This window comes from Sylvia atricapilla, chromosome 9 (genome assembly GCF_009819655.1).
Source record: "Sylvia atricapilla isolate bSylAtr1 chromosome 9, bSylAtr1.pri, whole genome shotgun sequence".
Lineage (NCBI taxonomy): Eukaryota > Metazoa > Chordata > Aves > Passeriformes > Sylviidae > Sylvia > Sylvia atricapilla.
The window spans coordinates 18,400,418-18,426,312 of NC_089148.1; the positions used below are offsets into that span (position 1 = coordinate 18,400,418).

General features: G+C 38.5%; 1 protein-coding gene across 4 annotated transcripts in view; it reads right to left on the bottom strand.

Annotated features, from left to right (window-relative positions):
• Nucleotides 1-21,586: 21,586 nt before the first annotated feature.
• TTLL7 (tubulin tyrosine ligase like 7) overlaps nucleotides 21,587-25,895 on the bottom strand; it is a 63,160-nt gene continuing 58,851 nt past the window's right edge. For 3 of the 4 annotated variants that reach the window (XM_066325120.1, XM_066325121.1, XM_066325119.1), the window contains 2 exons: nucleotides 24,823-24,996; nucleotides 21,587-21,901 (listed from right to left, as the gene is read on the bottom strand). In XM_066325120.1, coding sequence (XP_066181217.1) covers nucleotides 21,781-21,901; nucleotides 24,823-24,996 — 295 coding nt within the window. In that variant the 3' untranslated portion in view covers nucleotides 21,587-21,780. Of the gene's footprint in view, nucleotides 21,902-24,446; nucleotides 24,487-24,822; nucleotides 24,997-25,895 lie in introns of all 4 variants that reach the window. The other variant, XM_066325122.1, reaches the window with a different exon arrangement.

A 25,895-nucleotide genomic window follows, 5' to 3' on the forward strand; every position in this document is an offset into this window, starting at 1 on the left:
TCACTAATTTCCAACCCATTACACCTGCACAAACCCATGTGCTCTTCATAGAAGCAAGCAGTACCAGAATTTGGCCTGATCTGCTGTGATGGCACATGAAGTACATCCTACAGAAATTGTGCAGAATTGCCAGTTCAGAGGAGAATACCTGGCTGTCACAGCTCCACTCCCCTGAAACCAAGCCTTTCCTGCTGCACACCCTTCCTACTAACTCTCCACCTAACCCTAGGTATCTGAAGGAATCTGTAGCTCTAGATTAGGAACACTACCCTTTTTTTTCATCCAGTTAGAGTAACATACCTCTTTTAAATAAACTGTAATTAGAGCAGGACTATATCTCTTTCTCTTCTAGATAGCTGCTCTAATGTCTAGTCTCAAGTGTACCACTTTGGCCATAAGAACAATTAGTTCATTAGTAAAAAAGTGAAGAGTTTCAGTGTAAGAAACTTTATGTATTCTTTCCTGCAACATGCCGTGGCCAGACAGCTGACTTCATGATTTCTGGGCATCCAAATTTTGAATGCAGAAATATAACAGTGAATCTAATTGGTGACAGATGGGCCATGGCAGATTTCAGCAGTTTCTCAGTGACTGTAACCTTTCTGGTAATAAATAAGTGCAGTAAACCTGTGAAATTTCTTTAAAGTAGAAATGGTTAAATATCCAGTGAAATATAGACCTGAGGCAGAGGAGAACCCTATGTACCTCTTGCCTGTAATTTCCCTAAATATTTAGGCAGGACCAGCAAGTTTCTTGCCCCATAATTAAAGGAACAGAATGATATATTTTCTGATACCATCTTCAAGTCATCTAGTGTAGATGCCCTGGTTTATGTTTCCTTCTTGAAGGCTCCTTCACTAAAGTATTGTATATGACAACATGTGGAAGTGCTGTAATGTGATTATAGAATCAGAGAACAGGTTTATTGTTTGGAGTTTTTTAAAAGTAGAACTTCAATAATGTAGCAAACATTTTACAAAAAAATAAACATTATTCATTTACAGTGACTCTCCTATTTCAAGCAGTACACATTTGGTGTAAATATCACTAGCAGAGTCAAAAAATCAGGAACAAGAACCTTAATTTTTTTTAAATCATGTCATGATTTTTTTTGCAAAACTGAAACGCAGTCATAGAAGTAAGGTCTTAAACTTCTATGGTTCATAAACTATATCAAAATATATATAAAAATTTAGAGGACAGAATATTAGAAACTGTTGTGTGGTAGCTACACAGGTAAAAGAATACAACTATTCATTTAATAATATCTTTCCCTAGCAACTATGTATTTTAGACAGAAACAGTCTGACATTGTACATAGTCAAGTTTCATGAAACTCAGGCCAGTTGAAAAAGTTGGGTGTTCATCAAGCAAAACCAGCTGGTTTTGAATAACGATCCAAATAGAATCAGCAGATTAAACCAGAACTAAGTTATGTGGAAATCTGACACCTAAGTGCCCCTCTGTATCTGCCCTTGTAGAGCCATTTCACCCTTGGCTGCAATGCCTGCAATGGACCCCACCAGCACAAAGCAGTACCCAGACACCTTCTGAATCTTCCCCTGCCATGCCACAGGCTGGTGGCGCCCTCTGATTTACAGGGGGAGAGGAGAGTAGAGAAATGAAGGGCTTGATCCACAAGAACAATTTGCACAGCTAATCCTGGGCTGTGCAACTCCAGGTACAGAGCCCTCAGTGCAACACCAATACCTGCGGGAGGCCCCCAGAGCCAGGGATGGGACACAGGGAAAGAGCCAGGGAGCTCAGCTGGCTGATCCACTCCATGGACAGCTGAGAACCACCAGCTAGAAATAGAGAGCTAAGCTCTATTCGCCACCTGCAAAAGCCCACCACTGCTTAATTTGGGGGGTGGGGGAGAGGAGAAAAACTACCAACAAATCTATAATACCTCACAAGCTTGAGTGAGCACTCAAACCATCAAGGTGAAGCATGAACAAAAACCCCACTCCATCAAAATATTGCTAAATAGGAGTCCTTTCTTTCTTGTTGAAACTCCTCTGCTTGATATAAGTTTATAATGAGAAAAGAGATATCATCTACAGTTCAGTATCTAGGATATTATCCTAAGATATCAGAGACCCAAATTTTGATTTGTACTGCAAGGTGAAAAACAACAACAACAAAAAATTTAAAATAACGAAAATAAAAAAATATCTCTATGCAAGTATTCTGGTCACATCTCAGCACACCATAGTTCCTCTGCTTTTGGTTTCAGCTGCTTTGTGCATGAACAACATTCAGCTGCTGCCTGCTCAAAAAGTGGCTCTGCAATTCAACTTTGCTGATCCTGTTGCAGAGCTCTGGTTTCAAACAAATGATTGGCTATGAGGTATCAATAACAGGCTGAGATGGCAAGGGCAGGATGATTTTAAAACAGTCATTGCCACTTAAAGAAAGATCAAATGTCTAACAGCTTACATAGCTGTTAAGTACGTGTGAGATTCTGAGCCCAAATTATCAGTCAAAAGTCACAAAGAAGGCCTGAGCCTCCAAAAATCTTTAATCACCTGTTATTTTAGCATATTCCATACACGAGTAGAAGGCATATCTGTTACTCTAGCAAGGCAACAGAATTGAGCAGACCCCGCACCTTGTAATCTACTGCAGTACTGAAGTCTACAGTGTTCCCTTAACTGGTTAACTAATAGTGTGCTCCCAACAAAAGAAAAAATTATTAGCCTTGGAGACACATCCACTGGGTCAAACTGATCAAAATAGCTGCCTAAGAACTGACAGCAATGGTTTTATAAGAGCTCTCCAGGCTGGCTCTCTACTCCCCAGTAACACCTAGTTTGCTTCAGAGGGATTAGGACAGTGCTGAAAGGACAGAATAAACAACAAATTCTGGAATGAAATGGTTCCATGAAAAGGTAAATCCTTGCTCCTGAAAACACTCACTCTTCAACAGACAGTAAAATTAACACCAAACTAACCAACAGAAGTTTCCCTTCCTTCAGTTGGCCGGAAAGGAAAACACCATTTCTCTTCTTTTGTATTCTCCATTCTTTTCAGACCTGAACAGTCAAATGAAGCAAGCTGCTGTCAGATTTGCCTAGACATTCATACTGTATCACTGATTTTCCAAAGAGTCCCTGTCCATGTTGAGACAAGGGTCTGAAATCTACTATCCAATCTCAGTGCATGAGAAATACACATGCTGTAGATTAAGCCCAAATGTTAAAGTGTTCATCTGAATCATCAAGATCTCCTGAATATACACATAGTAATTTAAAACAAACAAAAAATCATAGAGAAGTGATAATTTGACAATGGTCTATTCTCTGCAAGAAAAGCAGAGGAAGCCTGACCCCATAAGAAGGGATGCACAATGCCTAGAAGCCATCCTTAGACTGCACTGTAATCTACATGAAAAAAATGCTCTTGTCCATAATGCAACATGTGCCACTTAAATAATAAAGATCTCTTTTTTTAACCTTGTATTTCACAATTGCTAGACTGGCACTTTAACCTAGAAGTTTTTGTGTATAATCTTCATTTCTTGTCTGTCCTCTTCTGTTTTTATCTTGCATTCGATGTGTATACAGCTGGCAAGAACAAAACTAAAAATCACTCAGAAACCCTCACTGGAAAAAGAAATCACTGCATTATAGGATTAATCTGTTGAAAAACATTTCTTCTTTTAAGCTGCAAAAAAAATGTAGAAACTGGCCGTGTGTAAAGTCAAGGTTAGCTGCTGAATTCCTGAAAAAGACAGACAGGTTTGTGTCGTCAAAGATGATTAGTTTCTCAGTGCCAGAGTGTCATTTCACAAATCTTTGATAACCTCATCAGGTAAGATAAGTCAGTTCACATTTCAAAGATAAAGCCCTAATAATTACCTTAGCAAAAGTAACAAGGATTATAAAAACCAGAAAGCTGTGATTTTTATCAAAACAAGTATGAAAAATATTTTTGAAATAATTTCTAGGTGTTCTTACATATTCTAAAGCATCATTTTTTACCTAAACATTGAAGACCACATTGCATTCTTGCAGATGTCAAAATCCCAAACAAGTCAGCTTTTCTTTCTAAATGTTTGCTTCCTTTATGTTTCACTACAAGTACAAATCCAACACATGTAACAGGACATTATACAATTTTTTTTAATTATGTAGAACACAAATTTATGGCAAATGGTGCATTAGGCACAGGTATTCTGATGTTGATTACCCAAACCCCAGTTATCTAAAATTCCTGGTAGCCGAAATAAGGTCATATGCAGCTGTACCTAACTATCAGGGGAACTTATTTAACATGATTAACTGAAACCCTGATCCTCTGAATTCATGTTCCCTCTGACATTTGGATTATTAAAGCTATAACTGCTCTGAAAAAGAAAAGGCTAAAATGAGCTAAGAGGCAAAGACTTTTCTAATGACTTTGTTATTTTAAAAAGAATGCCAGGTGATTACCCAGGCAAGAAGAAGGCAGAGTCCCCAAGCTGGAACGGCCCGCGGTGCACTCGGACTCGATGCTGGAAGGCACAGCAAGGCCTGAGACGTGAGGTACAAGAGTTACAGTAATGTGATTACACGGCTGCATAGCTCAGGAATGTGAAAATCCTGATGGTTCCATTGCAAGTCTGTTGGTCATTCTGTGTGTGTAATTATTATTGATTTACTTCTTGACAGAATCTCAGAGAAAGAAAGAAAAAAAAAATCCAGGTGTAAATGTAGGGTTTTAACGATATCTTCATTTGGCATTAATTGTTTTAATGGTATTTTTAATTCTGATTTCTAAGGGTTTTTTTTCTTTTGACTTCAAGTCATCACATACTATGCTTTAGCAAAATGAAGCGATCAAGTGTGGAATGGGCACTGGAGGCAGACTCAATAAAAGAGCAGCATGCTTTTCAATCTGGCCTTTTAAAACATCCACTATCAGAGGGCTTTGGAGGTTTAAGGGATTAGATACCATGACACATCTGTCAGATTATTATGTAAGAAAACTCTCCTGCTGTTTTCTGTGGGGAGAATGTCTGCTGCGGAATATTTTTTAAAAATTAAAAACAAAAGGACAAAAAAGGCAGTATTTCATTTGCTTCATAGTGGTTTTTCATGGGGAAAAAAAAAGATAACTTATTTTTTCTGGCCTAAAACCAAATTATATTTAGCACTCTGACTGCAGGCTTCTATCTGAATATGGATTAGCAGAATGCACATGCTTTTACTGTTCACAACAGAGATTATGCAAAGATATCAGGATTTGTAGGTTGGCCTAACTTAGCAATAATTTACAGAGCCAGGAATCACTGACAGCATGCAAAGAATTGCAATAAAATGTGAAATGATAATTCATGTTACATTCCAGTTACATGCTTAAAAGCACTTTAAATGACTGCTAAACTTAAGAAGCTTTTCTGTCTAAAACAAAAGCTAAAAAAATTTTTATGAAAAATACCCAACATCATCCTACTACTCACATGCTTTGTTTTGGTAACACAATTACACCTTGTCGGCAGTGTGGCAGCAGTGTCCACATCCTGCTGCTGAGGGCACTGCAGAGCAACGACCAGTCTCCAAATTCACATCACATATGGCTGGAATGCTTCAGCTTCATTAAAATTATTATGAGAAGCAGAAGTCTGAAGCCATCATCCACCACCAGTTGGATACTACAGATTTAAACAATTATTTTAAGTTCTGTATTGGTCCATTCTGATCTTCAGGTTCTGCAATTCTCATGCCCCTGCTGAGCTCTTTTAGACATCTCGCCCTTACAGCAGGGGACCGGATGATGCAGGGCTGTTTAGGTGGTAAGAGCTACAGTACTGTGCTACACAAACAAGTCAGAGAGGCAAACACAGCAAGAGCTGAATTGGATGTTTCTCCATCTCCCATTCCAATAAATTTTCTCTCTCCTAGGACCTGAAATCTACCTTTGCCAGGAATTCCATTACCAACTGCACAAAGCATTTGAGATTCTGCTTTGCATAGACAGATGAAAAGAAAATAGTTGTCAATAGATAGAAGCTAGAAAGAGGCAAGCTAAAAATAATCAAAAACTTAGACACCAGTACAGATTATGATCAGGGGAACAGATGGGTTGTTGGGGTTTTTTTGTTGTTTTTTTTTTTTTTAAATAGACAAATGCATATATATAGAAAGTTTCTCCCAAATTTGACCTTCACAGAAGCACAGTATGACCATGAAAAGTAATCCCTGCTCAAGGATCAATCCTAGCTGGTTTTTATACTTACATTATCACAATTTAGAGCTACAGGGTTCCAGTCTCAAGCACTAACCCATTACTCTCAAAGGGTACAGGCCAAAGCAAGAAACTCCTGTGCAACTGAACAGAGTGTATTTGGGCACTTCCTGAGCACAGGAAACTCTCAGCACTCACACACTCATTTGCTTAACATTTCAAAAACATCATCCCACTTACAGAGCGATTTTTCTTCTTGTTTTTCCTATACCTTCTGTGAGTGGGAACCTAAAGCAGGGATGTTCTTGGCCACACAAACTCATTTCACCAAAATGTCCCTGAGTTTATAGTCTAAAACTGGCAGTTTCATTGTTTCATTCTTGGCATTTTTGTAAACCAGAGCATCCCGAGCAGAGGGTTTGCAAGGACCAAAGAACAGAGCAACAAGAGCCACGAAAATACACTCTTCACTCTAAATAAGAAAGGTTCAGTCACAACATGACAGATTATATTGATGAATATATAAGTTGTTAGTAATGGATAAGCACCTTTTGTTCACAGAAATTGCACACACTTAGTCTGGAAACATTTTGTCTCTGAGTGTACCACTGGCATTCATACTGAAGTCAGCTTAATTCACATTGATAATTTAACACAGTTAAATACTTAAAATACCATTCATGGCTGATTAGGTACATACATAGACAGCTGCTATAGTGAATTAAAAAACAGTCAGTCCATTAACATTTTTTTCACAGGAAAATAGTTTCTAGGAAGCCATGTGCCAAAATGTAGATTCAGAAACCCATGAGGTTCTCTCGTTGAGATGTCTCTTGTGCAGATGGTCTTCCCTCAGCTGGGTTCCCTAGCCTGACTTTATAACCCATGATGAATCTCATTAATCTGGAAAGAGGGAATAATCTTTCCTCATATTATAAATCAGAATTAGGAAAGTGAGTTCTATAAAACCAAGTAATCCATAAGGTGACACAGCAGCGTTCCTAAATGCAGCTTTTTAAATTATGCCAACACCTCTCATTTGGACAGAATCACTGTACCCCCACTCTGTAGGAAACTCACCAAAATTTTGTTGCAAGACCCCATGCTTTTGCAACAGGAGTTTCAAAAATGCTCTGTTTCCATCTGAGATGTGAAACATGCAGAGTCCTAAGGCTTGAAAGCTTAAGCAGCCCCAGAATTACTAGTCTATCCTTCTTTCAAATTATTATTTAGCATGAAAATATTTGGAAAAAGGATAATGCCTTGGCTCATAGGCAGAAAAACAGTCTTTATTGAACAATCTAGTCTTCCAGAAATCTGGATTTAATTATTTTGAGCAAAATTAATGTGTACATGCCAGTAGATCTGTAAAGATAGATACATTTTGTCTTATTTACATGCAGTCCTTACATTTAGACTTTGGGCAGCTTATGCAGCCATGTCTTCTAGTGAGATTGAAAAACAGGTTCAATCCAATGTTTATAAGCAGCTGGCAAAGAGAAGTGAGTGTGGCTCTTCAGGGGCAGAGTCTGCCTGGCACACACAGGGTCACTCTCAGATGAAGAGCTGCTTGTTCCAACAGATGCACCACAACAAACAAACACAGGCTCAAAGCCTCCAGCACAGCCAAATCTTGCTGCATCTTTGCTCAGCTCTCTAGAGCCCAATATACTTTCACTCCCACACCAAGCATCTATCAGGGCTTCCCTTTTGTTCTTCACAGGGAACTTCCATAGAATACTGAAGTCTGATATTAACTATTTATCTTTAAACAAAAGTATATAGGGGCACATGCATTCAAAAATCCAGGCTACAGCAGACTACTATTTTCTTTCCAGTGACACCCACAACTAGTATTTCCTGGCTCCAGCAAGCCTTTCATACAAGGTTTCTACTAAAAACACCATCATTTGCATTGCCTCTGGCCACATTTAAATTCAAACCTACTCCTATTTTACATACATCTCATATTTCATTTCTGTTACTATGCATCATCAACATGCCTAATAACCATGATGGGATGATGGTTTGTTACAGCAATTTTTCAGGATTTTCTTTTCCTCTTTTTCTGTACTCTCTCTCCATCCTGCCACAAGCCTAAAGATGTCATTCAGCTGACTTTTTGTGGACCCTCTTAAGTGAATCCAAGTAAAGCCATTTAGACTACAGGATCTGTTCAAGAATCTCTGTGGAGTTCAGGGCATGCCTGAGGCCATCCGTGCTGTTGAGTCATGAGTGGCCACTGGCACTAGCTGCACTCTGGAACTCCTGCCCCATCACTGCCTGAGGACCCCAGGTTACAGAACATCCTCCCAAACATGGGTCTATTGTGTGCAGCCAGTGTTACTGAAGAAATGTCTATTACTGGGACATTGGAAGTGACCAGAAAGTTTACAGATCTTTGTTTCTAGTGGCTTAGCAGGAATATAGCTGAAATTGACTTGGATCTCTTTTAATTCAATCTCTGAACTAACAAGGAAAAAGAAGTCAAATTATTCTTTCTCTCATTTATACAAAAAAAGAGGGATAACACTCCCCTTCTCAGCCTGGTGCAGGACAGCCTATGTTGCTCATGTCTCCCTTTCCCACTGCAGTAAGATCTCCCCTCATTTCAGCCCACGAAGATCACTGGATCTAGCACTGCTCTAAACAAGGTCACAAGACTGTGCCCCAAACACCTCGATGCCAGCCAGGGGCCACAGGATTCATAAATATATAGACAATGTAAATAACCTTCTTGCTAATAACCAACCCCCAAATCCAAGTCACAAGAAATCACACGGGACACTCCAGGTAAGTGCTTCCACAAACAATCTTGTGCATTATAAATCCCTCATTCTTTTATTTTGGGGATCATTTATCTTTAGTTTTGCTTTAAAAAAAAAATCACAGCTGCTAACTCAAGATGGACATAATAGTAGGAAAAGGAGTTCAATGAACTTCCAAACACTTACCTAAGTAAGTATTTCTGAGTGCATTTATTAGCTTTGGGGCTAGAAGGATTATTCAGCAAAATGAATCTGAATAATAAATAAAATAGTCTACACACTCTGGATGGTGACAAATACTAATGTAAAAAAAAAAAAAAAATGCTCACTTCTAGCCCTACAAATGCTTTTATTCCAAGTCAATCAAACATGTAGCTGATCTCATGCCAAAGCATTTAATAAAACTAAAAATGTTAAGCACACTTTAATGATTTTAGCCAAAGTCATGAATACGAATTCTGCTGTTGAAAAAGTTTCTAGCAGGAAAGAAAAGCAACAATGTTTCAGTAAACATCTAAGCATGTATCCTAAACGTAATCATAATGAATGAGGAAACATATTGTACATAAACATCTGAAAGACAAAAATATGATCCATAAAACATACATCATCAATAACTATAAACCCAAATAATAATTGCACCACATTCATCACATTCAGAGGCAGGTAAAATATAGACTAAAACAGAGGACAGTATGTTCCTGCTTACAGTGTAAAATGGCCCCTTGCCTGAAGCACGTACAGTGTGCCTATGTTGCTCTCTTTTGGTGAATGTGCAGTACTGACACAAATTTCTCTGTGTAACAATTCCAGCCTTAAAAAAATATTTATTCAACACTGATTCCAAAACTAATCTTACAAATAACCTTATAAAAATAAGCTTCTGATTTTATTCCTATTAAAATGCTGATTCTTTTTTCATTGCTGTTATATTTAAGAAAAGGCTAATGATGTAAAAAGTTAGCTGCTCTTGTCCTTGCCTCTTCACCAGCCTTATATGCCACAGGTTACTTTACCAAAGTAGCTTAAATACTTTACAATTCCTTATCTACATGCACAAAATATTAATCAAAAATATGTATGTTAAAAGGGAAGAATAGTTTTGGAAAAAGTATTATGATAAATTGTTTTGGTTTTTTAACATGGCAATGGCAGCTGTATTTTTACTGCACTGGGGGTTAAGGAAGGAGAAACAAAGGCCAGCAAACAGTAAAGCATTCACTGAAAATTTCAGTGTAAATACAGTTGTTTGTGTGTAGTGGCAGAATAAAGAGGATATGAAAACTAAAGCAAATGGATTTGTTCACTTCATGCTTGTTGTGAGACCCTCACCACAGTTCACAGAGCAGACACCCAGCACAGCATCAATAACACAGTGCTTCCCACTTTCTATACTGCCCTGCATCTCACCCTCAGCAGGCCTTCCTACCCTCCCCATCCTCCAGTTTAAATTCTTCCTTAGGCAGAAGCTTCTCACCAGTGATATCTTTAGATCCTTGTTTTCCTCATCTGTTGTCCTATTTTGTCTCCTCTGTGTTCACCTGTTTGCTTGTACATACGTTGTGCTATAAAAATGCTTAATAGTAATCTCTGTCCTTTCCACCTGGGCTGCACAGAACTGCAGTAATAATGTTTATAACAGTTCTGTGTGGTAGCTATGCAGAGCCCAGTAACCTTCAGGCTATTTCTCATTCAGCACAAATAATCTAAATTAAAGAGATTAATCCTTCGGGTACACATGGACTTAAGATACTAAAGGAGGGCAAATACTTTTCTTCATTTATTTTTGTGAAAAAGTCTAATCAACAAATGACAGTCTTCTTAATTTAAGCACCTTAAAATGAAGCTTTCAAACCTATATGCATAATAATAAGCAAAAATCATTCTTCATTAGCATGAGAGAAAAGTTCTTGGTTCTCTTGGATTTCAGTGGCACAAAATGAAATGCTCAGCATCTTTAAATCCTCTTCCTTTTACTGAGATGCATTAACTGTTGTGACATTTAATTTTAGCCATGACAGTTTGAAAGCTTTGTCCTTCTTCTGTGAACAACAAATAAAGAAACACATAGATTTTGCATAAGTATAAAAAGAATAGCTACTCAAGGACTTAGTGATATTTAGAAAAATCTTATCTTTTAACATATTTCAAAAAGCTACTCATCCCACTTGATCCAGATGCACCCACCTAATCTGTAAATCAAAGAAATCACACACGGAAGTCTGAGAGTTAAATCAATGAGTGCTTCTGAACCTCCTTAAAACTTCCCTAAAAAATCTGTGAGGAAGCCTGTGTATTTAACTTGCTTCATCCATATATAGAACAGAGTAATAGCAGGAGAACTGTTGTGACCATGCCATTTGATTTGATGCCACTACAGCTGCTGCCTCAGGACTAACCAGAAGTTATACCTAATGCAGATATCATGAGTGAAATTTTGAACTAATTATTATATATAAATAGTGAAGAGAGAGATTAATGGAGCCATACTTCAGTCAAATGATTCTGCCAAAATTATGAATGGTAAGAACATAAATTCAGTCATTCATAAACAGCAAGACACTTCTGGAGCAGAAATTGTAGTAGCTGTTTTAACTAACAGCCCAAACGTGCATCTTTGCAACATACAACAGAATCAAAACAATAGTGTAATTCAGAGGATAGGATAGCAGATAAGCTGTAATAATGGAAACTGGTATCAAGAGGAACAGAATAATTATAAAATCATAGAATCATCAAGGCTGGAAAAGACCTCTACGATCAAGCCCAAGCACTGCCAAATCCACTACTAAATCATATTGCTAAGGGCCACATGTATATTTTTTAGAATACTTCCAGAGATGAAGATTCCACCACTTCCCTGGGCAGCCTATCATAATTCTGGACCACCCTTTCAGTGAAGAAATCTTTCCTAATATCCATTCTAAATGTCCCCTGGTGCAATTTGAGGTTGTGTCCTCTTGTCACCTGGGAGAAGAAACTGACCTACTGCTCTCTCCGATTACCTGTCCTTTCAGGAAAAAAAGAAAAAAAAAATGAGGCTCTTTACATTCTTTCAGACTGGAGTTCTCTGCAGCTGGTGGGATGCAGCATGTTACATACATGACCCTCCACAGTTCAAACCTGTCAATTCACAGTTATGCTTGAGCCCAAACATGAACAGAAGGCAGAAATTTGCTGCTTGCAGTCGCTTGAAACAGCAGATATATCTGAGAGCAACTTTCTTCCAGTGAGGCTTTATTAAGGGTCACACAGATTATTTTGCCTTTTAATTTACAGTTTACAAAATAAACGCAAAGTTAAACACCAAATCCCAATAACCCCTAATAAGTGGGGAAAAAAAGTATCCTGAAATACTGAGCTTTAAAAATTCAATTAAAAATAGAAATAAATAAATAACCAATCAGTGTTTTTGCAAATATTTTTACTTTGATCTTTAAAATCTCCAAGTTGATTTGTATTCCATTGCTACAGAAATCAAATCATTTTTACAGTTGATAAACACTCAAGTTTACTAGTTAATTAAATCCTTTTTAGATTTTTCCCTTGTCTTTCAATTTTAATGGAGTAAAAGTTTAAGCTTTTAATAGCAAAGTGGAGCAGCATTATATAATTCTTTTAGTTGATGTTCTTAATTGCAATTACTGGTTTAAACTAGAGAACTCCTTTGGGGGCAGCTCAAGAAAGGTTTTTCTTCCTTAACTAGAGCAGTAATTAGAAAATACTTGGCTTTTCTATACCTCTGATAATCTACCTTTTTCTCTTCCAAACAACTGCAAGTTTCCCATATCTCTAAGATGATATGAACTAGGTTTGCAAATTAATCCCCAGATTATATGTGACATACGTAGTTCATACAAGTCACACATTAATGACATTTCAGATTCCTGAATAACAATAATAATTTATGCTGCATTATTAGATACTAAAAATGCAATTTTCATGTGATATGACACAACACAAAAAATATAGGAAAAGCAAACTGCTTTTAAACAAGAGAAAACTTAAGGAAAGCACCTTTGAGTTGCATTTTTGTAGGTATGTCTGACATATCTACATACATATATCTGACTGCACAAATGCTGCTGGCCCTCATATTCCACCTGATAAAATCACACGAGGTTATAATTTTTAAAAACCAAAAACACCAAACCACTTACTTGATACTGATTTGTAGAAAACTACCGCTATCTTAAGATTTGCTTCTCAGCTATGTGGGGGTAGGGTCATTTGCATTATTTGATTAAAGATTGTTAGCAGGAATTAAGTCCTCCAGAAGAAAATTTTCCCAGAAACAATAACCACCAGTACAAAAAGGCAGGGTGATTATTACTCAACTGCTCTCTCACTTGGCATTGGCAACAAGAAAATGTCAAGTTGGGAAAAAATCTCTCCCAACAATTTTGAAGAAAATAATTATAATAATAGGCACGAAAAATCATCATTGGTAGTGCTAAAATAACTCCTTTGCTGCCATTGCTCAACAAAATCTTTGTACTCTGCACTGAGGGGCTTGCAGTAGGAACTGGATTATTTCACTAGTGTTCTGAACAAGCAAAACCTGCAGACTGAAAGAACCCACCCTGCTCAGAGAAGATCACCGTTTTTTTACAAGCTTTCTCATCCAACCTTACAAAACTAAAATGCAAAGAGAGCCCCGTGTTAGAGGAATGGGAGGAAGAGGACTGCTCTGCCTGTCACAGAGCCTGCTGTCAGCACCGTGGCTGTTGGGAACGCTGGTTGCAGTGGCACAGGTGACACTGCTGAGACCAGGAGGCGAGGCAGAGCACAGCACTGGCAGGGTGAGAGCAGAGCCTGCAGCGCCTCTGTGCTTTGTCATGGGGGTCCACGGCTGTCACATTTCCACATCAAGTTCCTGAACTAGAAATTATCTCAACACTCAGTAGCTTAAGACCAACATGACCAAAATGTGAAATCCTTTCTCCCCACAGAACAGCAAACTTGATATTGAATTTTATAGGTGTACAGACACAAAAAAGAAGCATTGCCGGACTACAATTATTCACTGGTAAGTGTGCAATGAAAGGAAAGTTGTTTCTGAAAGACATGACATTTTATTTTAAAAAAATAAAACACAATAGCACTACACAGGAAAGTACAATTTACTGTTGGTTAAATAATTAAAGTGTTATACTTCCTGCTGAGGCTCTGCAAGCTAAGCTGCATCTCAGGTGAGGTACAAATTCCTAAATAACAAAACTGCTGACATGACAATATGCATATTAGAGTTACTGGGTGTTGTTATCGTTCATACAAAAAGAAGATATACAATTGTCCTCCTAGAATTGTAAAACAAGTTATGTGGCTGCCAACTCACAGAAATGTGTATAGCAACTTTATTTACTTGAATTGACTATAATAACGAGTAAAGCTATCCTCACCGTGTTGTTCCTGTACAGGAGAAAAAAGATTACTGTGAAATAGATCTAATCACTGCAAAAGCTTGAATGAGAGCCAAGCCTCTTCACAACATAGGTGTTTCTCAAGTAAGAGTAGACATCCAATTACTTCAGCATTCTAATCCTAAGTAGGTTTTCTATTATCATTAATAATACCTGAATTGATGTACTTGAAAGAAGATATACAACAGGCAGAGGTGTTGCAGAATATACTAATTGGATACCATTTGGGCAACTGAAACATATTTTCTGTAAAAGAGTTGCATTCAAACAGAGATGAGAACATATACTTGGATAGTTTGAACACTGTTTCACATCAGATGATTATTTATATTTCTATTAAAGCTTTTTCTCAAACCCAGACTTGTTAGCATTTGGAAGTTATAAGATGTACAAAACTTACTGTTTCCACCATTTGAGTGAGCTGGGGGTGGAGGGAAGGAAGGGAAGAAAAGCTGCAAAATGTCACAGCTTAGGAAGAACAGTCTGAGTTAGCAACAACTTCCTCTACCACAGCAAACAGCCACCCTATTCTGACAGCTACAACACGTGTGTGAGAAGGCACCAAGAGCTTGGAAGACAGCAAGTAAAGAGCTACTGCACTTCCCCTGCCTTTCAAAAACATTCCCTTGCTACCCGTGTTCCCATTATTCACAACTTGTGACCAGTACTGTCATGCTCAATTTTGGAGCAAAGCATTTGGCTTCTCACTTGGTCAAAAGGCATGTCACAGCTGAAGGAAGTGAGGGGTTCCCATGTTTCAAAACAAAAGCAGAGGCTGTGGGGACAGGGGAGGAACATACATGCTGAATCCACTGCAGACAGAAATAGAGGAAAGCACCAACTCTGTCTGGTGTGCCACATGGTCAAGATTAGTGAATATAACCCAACCACAAAGCTTTAGGCAGTCATTCTGATTAATCTGGCAAACCATCCCACAGATTAAATGAATTAAAGTTTGGAAAGATGCTGTCAGGTCCATTTTACCAATACTTGTAGAAGGTATTTTAAGTGTCAGAGGAACATATTTTTCACCATTCCAGTAAGATTTCTCAGTTGCTTCTGGCTGCATAATGTACTTAACACCAAAGCAACCAACAGGGTGACTGAAGTTAAACTGCCCCACAGCACACTTGTCCATTATTGTGCCATTTTGATGCAGCTACTTTGTTCAGTCTCTGAATCAGAATAAAAGAAATAAGATGGCTTGAATCCCACACAATTATGAAAAACCACATCACACTCACGAAGAATTCAAACCCTCCATGAGAAGGGAAGAGGCCTGACTCAACACAACACCTGCAATCACCTAATAGGCCTGAACGGGAAAGGATAGGTGGGATAGAAGCAAGTCCAACCATTCCAACACTTACATAGTGTTGAGATTGCCAATCATCTACCAACATGGTCAGTTAAAAAAAAAAAAAAAAACAATGGGTCTAGACTGCACAGTGCCCTCGGTTCATTAGTTACCAGAAACAGTCCAGATTTCTGCACAGGACAATGTGTACTACTTCTCATTCTACAATGTGTACTACTTCTATGTTTATTTGTTTGACAATTTAATGGCTTTGTAAGGGACCTTGTAAATCAGTTATTTTACCAAACAAACACTAGAACTAATGAAACCTGTAGCTACATGTGACCCACAAGTCCCTGGACCAGCAAGGAAGGTCAGAGCTGCAAGAAAGTAACTTTAGTTTTGAGTGAGACCCTTCAGGGCTGCTCGAGGTGCAGGTGCATTCTCCTGGAAACACATATTAGGTTCCCATATTTGTCCATTCTTGTGCCAGATGCACCTTTGCTGAGGCCTCTTGCGTGTCGCTCAGAGCTGTATTTCTCTTTGCAAAGTGAATCAATCCATCCTTCTTGTGCAAGGACAACCAGAGTGGTAGTCTGATACATGGGTCATATCAAGAAATCTGTGCACTACACAGAAGTTTGAAATGCAAGTATTGAACGACTTTTTTAATCCTGAAATTGAAAGCTTCTATTTAGAAAATAAGGTCCTCTATGTCCTTCTGATAAGCTTCCAAAAAAGATAGTGCATTGTGGGGAATTTTGTAAGGAACAACTGACTGGGTATAATGATATAGGACAGTCAGATGACACTGTGCCACTTAGTTAAAAATTATATATAGCATTAAGTGAAACCATCTGTTTTGCTATGGTAGAATTATATGCCATAACAGCAAATAATTTCCACAAAAGTGGGCACAAGGAAAACTTTTAACATGAAACCTTCTCCAGGATAATGGTTTTCTCTCACCATATCCCCTTTCTATATCCTTTTTGGGTTCAAATCTACCTCACGGTTGCCAGCCTCAGCCTGGAAAGGCAGTGCTTTGCAGCGAGTGGGCTGCCCGTGCTGACAAACATCACTCCCACACACTCTGTGCTGGTGCTCAGCAGAGCTGCGTGAGCTGGGAGCAGTGGTGTTGTGAGGGCACAGCAGGAACGGCGGGTAGGGGTCACTTCCCTACGCTCCCCTCCCCTTCATAACGCTGCTGATGAGTCCTGACAGGGGCCAGCTCAGAGGGGACCAGCTGCTGAGCAGTCACCTGAGCCAGCATGGCACACTGAGGCAGCCCTGGGCACCTGTGTCAGACACCATTTCAGCCAGGCACGGGCCGCACTTCACTCTGTGGTGCTAAAAGCAGGCTGACCCACGGAGTGGGTACTTGGGGCCATACACAGCAGCCTTAACTGCATTATTTTGTAGCGTAAGCATAGCACCTGTGCTGAATAGAGGGCAATACTCAGTTCAGTAGTAGCAGTTTTCCTTTCCGCAAAAATGTTGCTTTTTGTTTTAAAGATGAAATGAAGATATGTTAAAAACATCAAGAATGCATCTGCCTTGATTCCCCACAAGCAGTCTTCTGTTCCGTATACGTAAATGGTAAAATTACCCCCATTTCCTTAAGAGTCCTAAAGTGCTACAGGTATTTACACACTAACAAAGACTCTTCTATGTTAACAAGAGATTTCAATCGTGTAGGGAACTGCACAGAGGTGGCTGGCAGAGAACAAAGAACACAGATGCAGAATAACAACTAACACATGGGAATTTTACCACATCCAGAAAAAATTACAGATGTTTTTAGCAAATGTTGAAGTGAAAGATTTTCTGGTAAGAATACCATTTAACAGCAAATTATTTCCTCCTGAAAATGGATTCCCATTGCAACAGCTTCTAGTTAACCGTTTTAACAATGCATGCAAAGCTAACTTGCAAATACTCATATTTGCTAACACCTAAATTAGATGCTATAACTGTCAATGTCATTCAGTCTTTTCACAGAATCAATTAGGTTGGAAAAGACCTCCAAGATCGAGTCCGACCTGTAACCAAACACCACTGCATCAACTAGAGCACGGTACCAAGTGCCATGTTCAGTCTTTTCATAAACACCTCCTGGGATGGTGACTCCACCACCTCCCTGGGCAGTCCATTGCAATGTCTAACCATTTCTCTGAAGAAATTCCCACAAATGTCCAACCTGAACTGCCCCTGGCACAGCATGAGACTATGTCCTCTTGTCCTGTCACCAGTTCCCTGGGAGGTCAGCCTGACCCTACATGGCTACACCCTCCTTTTAGGGAGCTGCAAAGAGAGATAAGGCCACCCCTGTGCCCCATCTTCTCCAGGCTAAACAAGCCCAGCTCCTTCAGCTGCTGCTCATAGGACTTACCTTCCAGACCCTCCAACAGCTTCACTGCCCTCCACTGGACACGCTGCAGCACCTCCACGTCCTTGCTGCACTGAGGAGCCCAGAACTGGACGCAGCACTCGAGGTGACCCATTTTGCCAAGCACTGGGGCACAATCGCTGTCCTAGTCCTGCTGGCCATGCTACTTCTCATAAAAGCCAGGCTGCCACTGGCCTTCTTGGCCTGTGCTGGCTCGTACCCAGCAGCTGTTGACCAGCAGCCCCAGGTCTCTTTCCACCTGGCCCCAAGCCTGTGGCTCTGCAGGGGTTTGCTGGGACCCAAGGGCAGGACTCAGCATTTCTCTTTGTTGAGAAATAAATCATACTCTTGATCTCCACCGATGAATCCAGCCTGTCCAGATCTCTCTGGGCATGTTTTTAATATTTTCACTTGACTATACAGGGAAAGTCATAAACTTAGGGTTTAATATATAGAAGCAAATTTGTTCCAGAACTCCTAGATCAGGTAAGGAACCTTTCAGATGTAATTTTAAACACTGAGTAATTTGTTTACTTTTCAGTACAGAACATCAGCCCTTAGAGACTAATTTTTCTATATTGAGTATAAAACATTTCTTCTAGGGAGGACAATAACCCAAGGCCAAGGTCTACAAATAGGTGTCCTTATGATGTACTTCAAGTAACATTTCCTCCAACATCATTTAAGCAATGGTTTCAAAAAAGTCATTTCCTTGCTCTGGACCTCAAATAACGCGTGAAATGTTTGTAATTTTTAATAACTGGCCTTTCCGAGCCCGTCTCCGAGCTGGGGCAGGGGCACGGCGGGTGCAGCCCCGGGAGCGCCGCCGCCGCCCGGCCCCGCCTGGGCCGCCTGTCGCCGGCCTCGGCGCTGCCAGCCGCTCCCGACTAACAAACCGTAAAAACCGTGTGCAGGGAATAATAACAAAAACAAAGGGCGCGATATTTTTGGCTAAGCGCCAGCCAGGCTTGCGGAGGTGCCGTTATGGATAAGGGAGGAGCTCCGCGCTGCCCCGCGCCTCTCCCAGCGCCGGGCGGGCCGGGCCCGCCGCCTCAGGCGGCCGCAGCGAGCGCGTTCCCGGTGCTGTGATACACCGCTACAGAGCCATTAGCTCGTTCCGGTCATGTCCTAACCGTGTAAAGATCACCGCGGGTAACATCTCTCAGTGTTCCTTTGCTTCGCATCGCAGCTCCCACGGCACTTGCAAACTGACCCGGGATCTCGTAGCGCTACGACAGACTCTGCGGGCGCTGCCCTCGCCTCCACGCTCCATGAGCTCGCTGCTCCCTAAGCAAAGCCGAGATGCGGGGCCGGCAGACCTGCCGGTCAAGAGGCTGCAGATGCTGCCACAGCAGGGCTTGCAGGAGCTCCAGGCCGCTAATTAAGAGTTACTAGGCCCGCTGGTCTGATCACAAAGCAAATTGCTGCTGTTTTGCGGAGGAAAGGGGTAACTGCTTCCCCCTACGGCACTACCTGGAGCTGGGCTACGGGCACAGCCCGTAATTTACCCGCAGAGCACACACGCTGGTTCTGAGGAGCTGCAGCAAAGTGTAGCATGATGTTTATTGAAGGTATTGATTCACACATTATTAGGAACACATGACCACTTTAGGAAAGTTTATCAGAAATACAAATATGTTAAGTCAGACGTAAACCATCATCTGGTTCACTTTTGTTCGTGCTAAATGGTGGGGGTTTTTTCTAGATTTGCCCATAGGTATGGTTAATAGCCCTCTTTCTTTTGGCAGAGTATTCTGTAGAGATCGACCTGGCCCAGCACTGGCTTTCAGAAATAGAAACCATAGTGAAATTTAGTGAGGTTTTTTGTTGGGTTGGGGTTTTTTGGGTTTTTTTTAAAGGGGACAAAGAGACGTGTGAACCTCCTATACTAAAGCTCTGAGTCTGGCAAGCTAAGCTGGAAACTGATCCTTATGGCCAAAAGTAGAATACAATGGAAGCCTCCTCCAAGAAGAGAAAATTTACAGCTTTTATTAGGTGTTACAGATAACCAGAGTATGCTTTAATAGTCATTGTATGGACCAAAAGAGATAATATAATTAATGTGAACATACTATATTACTGAACTACTATTCCCACAAAACTAAAAAAGTTTACACTGCTTTGATCTGGTAATCTCAAGAGGGTTTTTTATTTGTTTACAAATATTCTTGTTATATATTCTGCAATTCGAGAGGCACTACAGCACAGGCATGAAAAATCTCAACCAAATTCTCAGTTTTTATATATACTATGACTAAAACTTCTTAAAAAATCATTTCCATACAAGTTCAATCTCAAATTCCTTAAGTCTCTTAAATTTGTCCTCAGTTGCTGGATATCAAAAAACATTAACATACTTGCTCCTGAGGATAATTTGCCCCCAAATTATTTTTAAAGTATACCTGAAATACATTGATAATTTACAAACACATTTCAGGGTTAAATGATTCATAAGTACACGAGTCTTTGGTAAATAATAACTACTCTGTTCTTTACTCAGTTAAAAAACTTAATTCTTTTTAAATCTAGATTAACTGATCTGTTTAATAATTATTTCTCTAATGAATAAGGCTCACATGGCACAATGCTGAGTGGGATGAATGGCTGTATGTATCCAAACCTGAATGATGTTTTCAGGCTAGAGATCCTGTTAATACTAGGTTCCTGCTCTGGCTCATTTTGGTTTTGTGCTGCTCAGCCAGCCCCAGGAATCTAGATCTAAATGAGAGCTTTCTAATGAATTAGATTTTCAACATTTAAAGGTGTCAGCAATCTAGAAAATACTGTCCATTGCAAAGATACATTCTACAGTAGGTACTGGATTGCACGCTAAAAACTACAACAAACCAATTCATTTAAGTTTGAAATAATACATTAAAGCTGCAGTATTTCCTAAAAATGTCTGCTTTACCACTTATGCAGTGTAACAGAAAACCCATGCACTATGCTTGCGTGTGGAGCTGAGGATGACTGCTTGCTCCCAAAGGAAACTTAAAGGCACAGGATATAGGTAATGTGAATGAAAACCTGGAAACGCACGTTGGCTTCCATTTATTACAAGAATCCAATTAGGAAGTGAATGCCTAAACTGATATTTTACTGTTTGTGTACTAGATGCCTTCACTTTGGCTAAAAGATACTATATCATGTCCTTTAAGAAAAATAGCAGTATTAAATAGATCTTGTCATTTCAGAGGAGAAATAAAAATATGTCTGCTTTAGGTTTGGCTTACAGAGTTTTAGGTTTTGTTTTAAATATGTCCAAGAACTGATCAGATTATTTTTATAACTGTTACAGTTTTACTGTTCTACTAGATTTTTTTTATTATCTGCTTTGTTAAAGGATAAATTACATTTGAGACAATAAATAATATAATTTACAATAAATAATTTTCAAGTCAAAGTATTGTACTTATAAAATAATGTAATACTGTAATAGAATCTTCAAGAACAATTCCATTTTCTATATTCTGCAGCAAAAATAACATTTCTAGTATGAAGGAATTACTTGTAAACCTAGCAAGGTCTTCACATTCACATGTGTGTGTAAACAACTTAACAAGGTTTATTATGTTCCCAGAAAAGCTATGCTTTTACAGTAGGTTTTCTGCTAAATTTTATTATAATATGATGGTAGGAAATATATAACAGTGCTTGTGTTTAGCTCCATCACAAGTTAAAAAAAAAAAAAGAAATTGAGTGCTATTATTTACAAACAGCAATTTTTCTTTTACTTCACAAGTGACTGTATCTGTGTGTGAGCAAAATGTTAGGGCGAGGCATTCCAGATGAACTGCAGCTAAGTTTGGATGAGGATGGTTTCAGGATCAACAGTGAAGGTCTTGGCAATAAGTACCTAGAAAGGATATGAAAAATACAGCAAAGTTTACAGACAAAGAAAAATTCATGAGCAAAAGAATTACTTGTTAGTGTGCCAGACAATAATTGGTATGTGCAGGAAACTCAGTAAATGTTATTTATGAAACACAGAGGGCAATGGGCACAAACTAACTCAGAAAAGGAATCTAAACTCTGTTGTATGAGGATCAAACATCTTTCCAGTCATTTATGTTTCAAGCCATGAAATAAATAAACAGTGGAATCCTGTGTAAACAACAGAATCCTGTTTAATTTAAACTGGGCAAAAACTGCAAATGACATTAACCATCTTATAAAAAGTTGGATCATTAAAAAAAACCCCTGATTAGAGACCAAAAATTATTTTTAGCTTTGGTTTCCAGCTCTAATGCTCTAAGAATAGGCATATTATCATCATGACTCTAGTAAAGGAAGAAATGATCCTATAGCCTAGTAATTCACATCAGTGACTATTTACCTTTTAAACTCAGGCAACTGTATAGCTTGTATTTCATCTAATAATACAAACAGAGGTTTAGCATATGCCTAGTAATAAGTCTTAAATATTTTCATGCTGTAATTACCTAAAAGTTAATTGTAGAAGTCAATTAAGCGTGCAAAAATAACATCCATACTAAATCAGAATTTCACAATGAATTATGTCAATCTTAGGATGGATTAACACAACTCATTGTGTAAATTATTGCTTAAAAATTGTTGTGCAATTCTAGTGAATCATACTGATTAATGACAAACAAGTTAAAAGACTGGTCAGACTGATCTCATGGATAGAAATGGCAGCATTGTGTCACAGAGAGACAATCTATATAAGAAAGTGTACACATATGCTTTGTTTAAGCTTGAGAAAAAAATTATCACCAATATATTTTTCAAAGAATTTGGGAAAAAATAAAGTCTGATTTGGAATGGGTTGTTGGTGAGCTTGACATTTCACTGTGTCACCACACCAAGTCCTACCTTTGCTTGATGATACAGTAAAAAACTCTAATGCATCCCTGAGAATATGCCATGTAATAGATAGGTCATTTAGCAAGCTGCAAGGACCTAGTGGTAATTTTTTTTCTTTTTTTAGACACAGGTTAATTTATTACTTTTTACACAGTTTGATTTTAGCTAGTATTTTAAGAGACTTTGGTATCGGTTTTGAGCAGTCCTATTGTTTTATTTACTTTTATTTACTTATTTACTTTTATGGAGAGTCAGGAAAACTATTACTAGTAGTGGAGATCAATTAAAAACAGAAATCTAAGTGAAAAGTGAATTGGTATTGTGTTTCTCCCATTTCTAGAAAAGTAGTTCATTACCCTTACAATTGTGGTCCGTAACAGACAAGAGAATTAATTTCTGTATGTGTCTTTCATATTCACAAGTTCAGAATATCGTAGTTAACTGGAATATTGCTGTATTCATGTCTAGATGAAACATTTATGGAGAGCAATACAAAGATGTAACTGTAATCAATCAGAGTTGTTCTGACACTCCATTACTGATATTTAGGATATTGAGGGCTTAGATTCCTCTAGCCCATGAAATTTATGAACAACTTCCATTCAACATCCAAAGAAATACAGAAACTGGAGATGAGAAAGTTCTCTTGGACCATCTCTTTCATTGCATTCCAAATGCAAGCCTGTTAGCTGAGTACATTAGAGTAATCTGATCAGTTTGAATAGTTTGTGGTTGGTCATGATGTAAAATTTTCTGCAGTATTAACAGTAAAGGCAATAAAAACTTTGAGATTTTCTAGTCTTAGCTAACCCAAATGACTTGACTTTACTCCTGCTATAACTCAGTAGATGTGAATACTGAATATGATTGGTTTGTGGCTAACATACTTCTACTTTTGCTGTGATCAAACAAATTTAGTTTCTGGTTGGCTTTAAATTATGTTAGAGTGTCTTAAGATCCACATGTCAATAATGCATGGGTCCAGTGTATGAAATAACTAGTCTGAGATATATCAAGTAAGCAATTAAGTCATACACAGATATATATCAAAAATTTGTTTTTCATGTAATACTTAACTCACAAAGCCCTTCTATGTAACAATATATGTAAGATATTTTATATAAACAAAGCATTTTTAATTTTATATACACAATAATTAAAATGGGGTAGAATTTGGATCCCAAGTAATTTAAAACTGACATTTAATTCTCTATCTATGACTGTTTAATTGCAAATTGTTGACTGCCACAGTTGGAGCATTCTCAGTAATCCCTATCCTGACAATGTTATAACCCCTATTGTATCCAGTTGGGGAACTAAACCAGCCAATGGAGAATCAGGTAAGTGCCAAATAATTCTTTTACTATATGATGCTGTTTTGCAAGATTTGAAAACCTATTTAGCTCCGTAAGATGGAATAATAAATCTTTTGATCTATAAGTTTTGGAAATCAACTTTGCAAAACTGTGCAATACAGTAAATCAGATGGCACTTCCCTGACCCTTAGCTGGAGCTGTGCCCTATAGCATCCCACTGCAAATGTGAAGCCAGAAGTATCTGACATGTTAGGATACCTCTAGGAATGCAAATCTGGAAACAGTGACTTTGAGGGATCTAAGAAGGGGAAGAAAGGAGATTTTCAGTTCACTTTATGGAAAGCCTTTGCTGCAGCTAATTATGCAGTAGGCAATCAAGAGTTTAATAAGTGTACTTTCAGAGAAGATGTGTATGTCAAGTTTTCTTTTGGTAGCACTTCATGACTGGAGTAGTGAGATAAGAATGACTGAAAGTCAGGATCAAGGGAAATGTTGGGGTGTTTGCTGGGTTTTTTTCTTAAATACAGAGGGAACCAGACTTAAAGAAAGTGTAGTGGTAGCAACATAGACTAAAACCTATTCCAGCACTATCCTTTATACCTACAATTTAGGAGGAAAATATTCAAATTTATACCTTGTATCATCCCAGTGGTGGCTCATCCCAGTTGGGGATCCTCTTGAATCTGATGAGTGTTTGTAAACTACCAGCAGGCAGTGTTTACAAAGCTGTACAATTCGTTGGCAACACTGGAGTTGCTCCGGAGTCACTGCCTCTGAGCCTTTAGTGAATATGGTTTCCCAAGAGCTCCTATTACAGAAAAAGAAACAAAATCATGGTCTCTGTCACAAATTGCAATCTAAGAGTTTTACTGTTTTATTTAACAGCAGAGGAGCAAGAGAAAAAGCATGGCCTTGTGTATGCACAGCAAAGGTTTATCCTATTTAACAGAAATACTGGCAGATGATGAGTCCAAAACACAAAGAAGTTAATCTTTATATGGGAAATGTCCACTGCAACTTTTCATTTGGTTTGTTCCCCAAAGTGTTTACAGAGATATTAGTTAGGTTCAGCACATAAAAAGTTACTGTCACAAAATTGTATATTTGTCTTACAACAGGAATAACACAAAAGACTTATTCTTTTTAACAGGCTACCACCTGAATGAAACTATGATATTAAAAAAATTAATAAAAGTAATAAATTATTTCTAAATGTCCACACAGCATAATGATATTTTTATTTTAGGTACATAATAGTAAGAAACAAATATGAAATTAATTTACAGGAGATTAGTATGTGCTCTGCTTCCTTTTTCAAAAAGTCATATGAAGAGAGTCTCTCAGTTTAGTCATTCAAATACTGCTTATTATTTCCTCTGGTAACATGGGATTGGTTATCTACAATTAAGTGCAACTTGCAAAGCAAATCTATAGAAAATTCCTTTTGTTTTCTTAAGAAGCTATTTTTCTTTGGGGAAAAAAGCCACCAAGGTCTACCACACCAATAGAAAACAGGTGTTTTTCAGCACAGAAGACTACAATAAATAGTTCTTTGCATACAACTCAACATTCTTGTTTGTGCAAAATTCTGATCAAATTATAGATCATTCAATCTGTTTTAAAAGGCAACATGGTGCTTGTGAAGACTTTTTTTGGACAAAATTATTATCCAGTAGCACAGATGGTTTGTAAGCTTGAGCTTTTTTG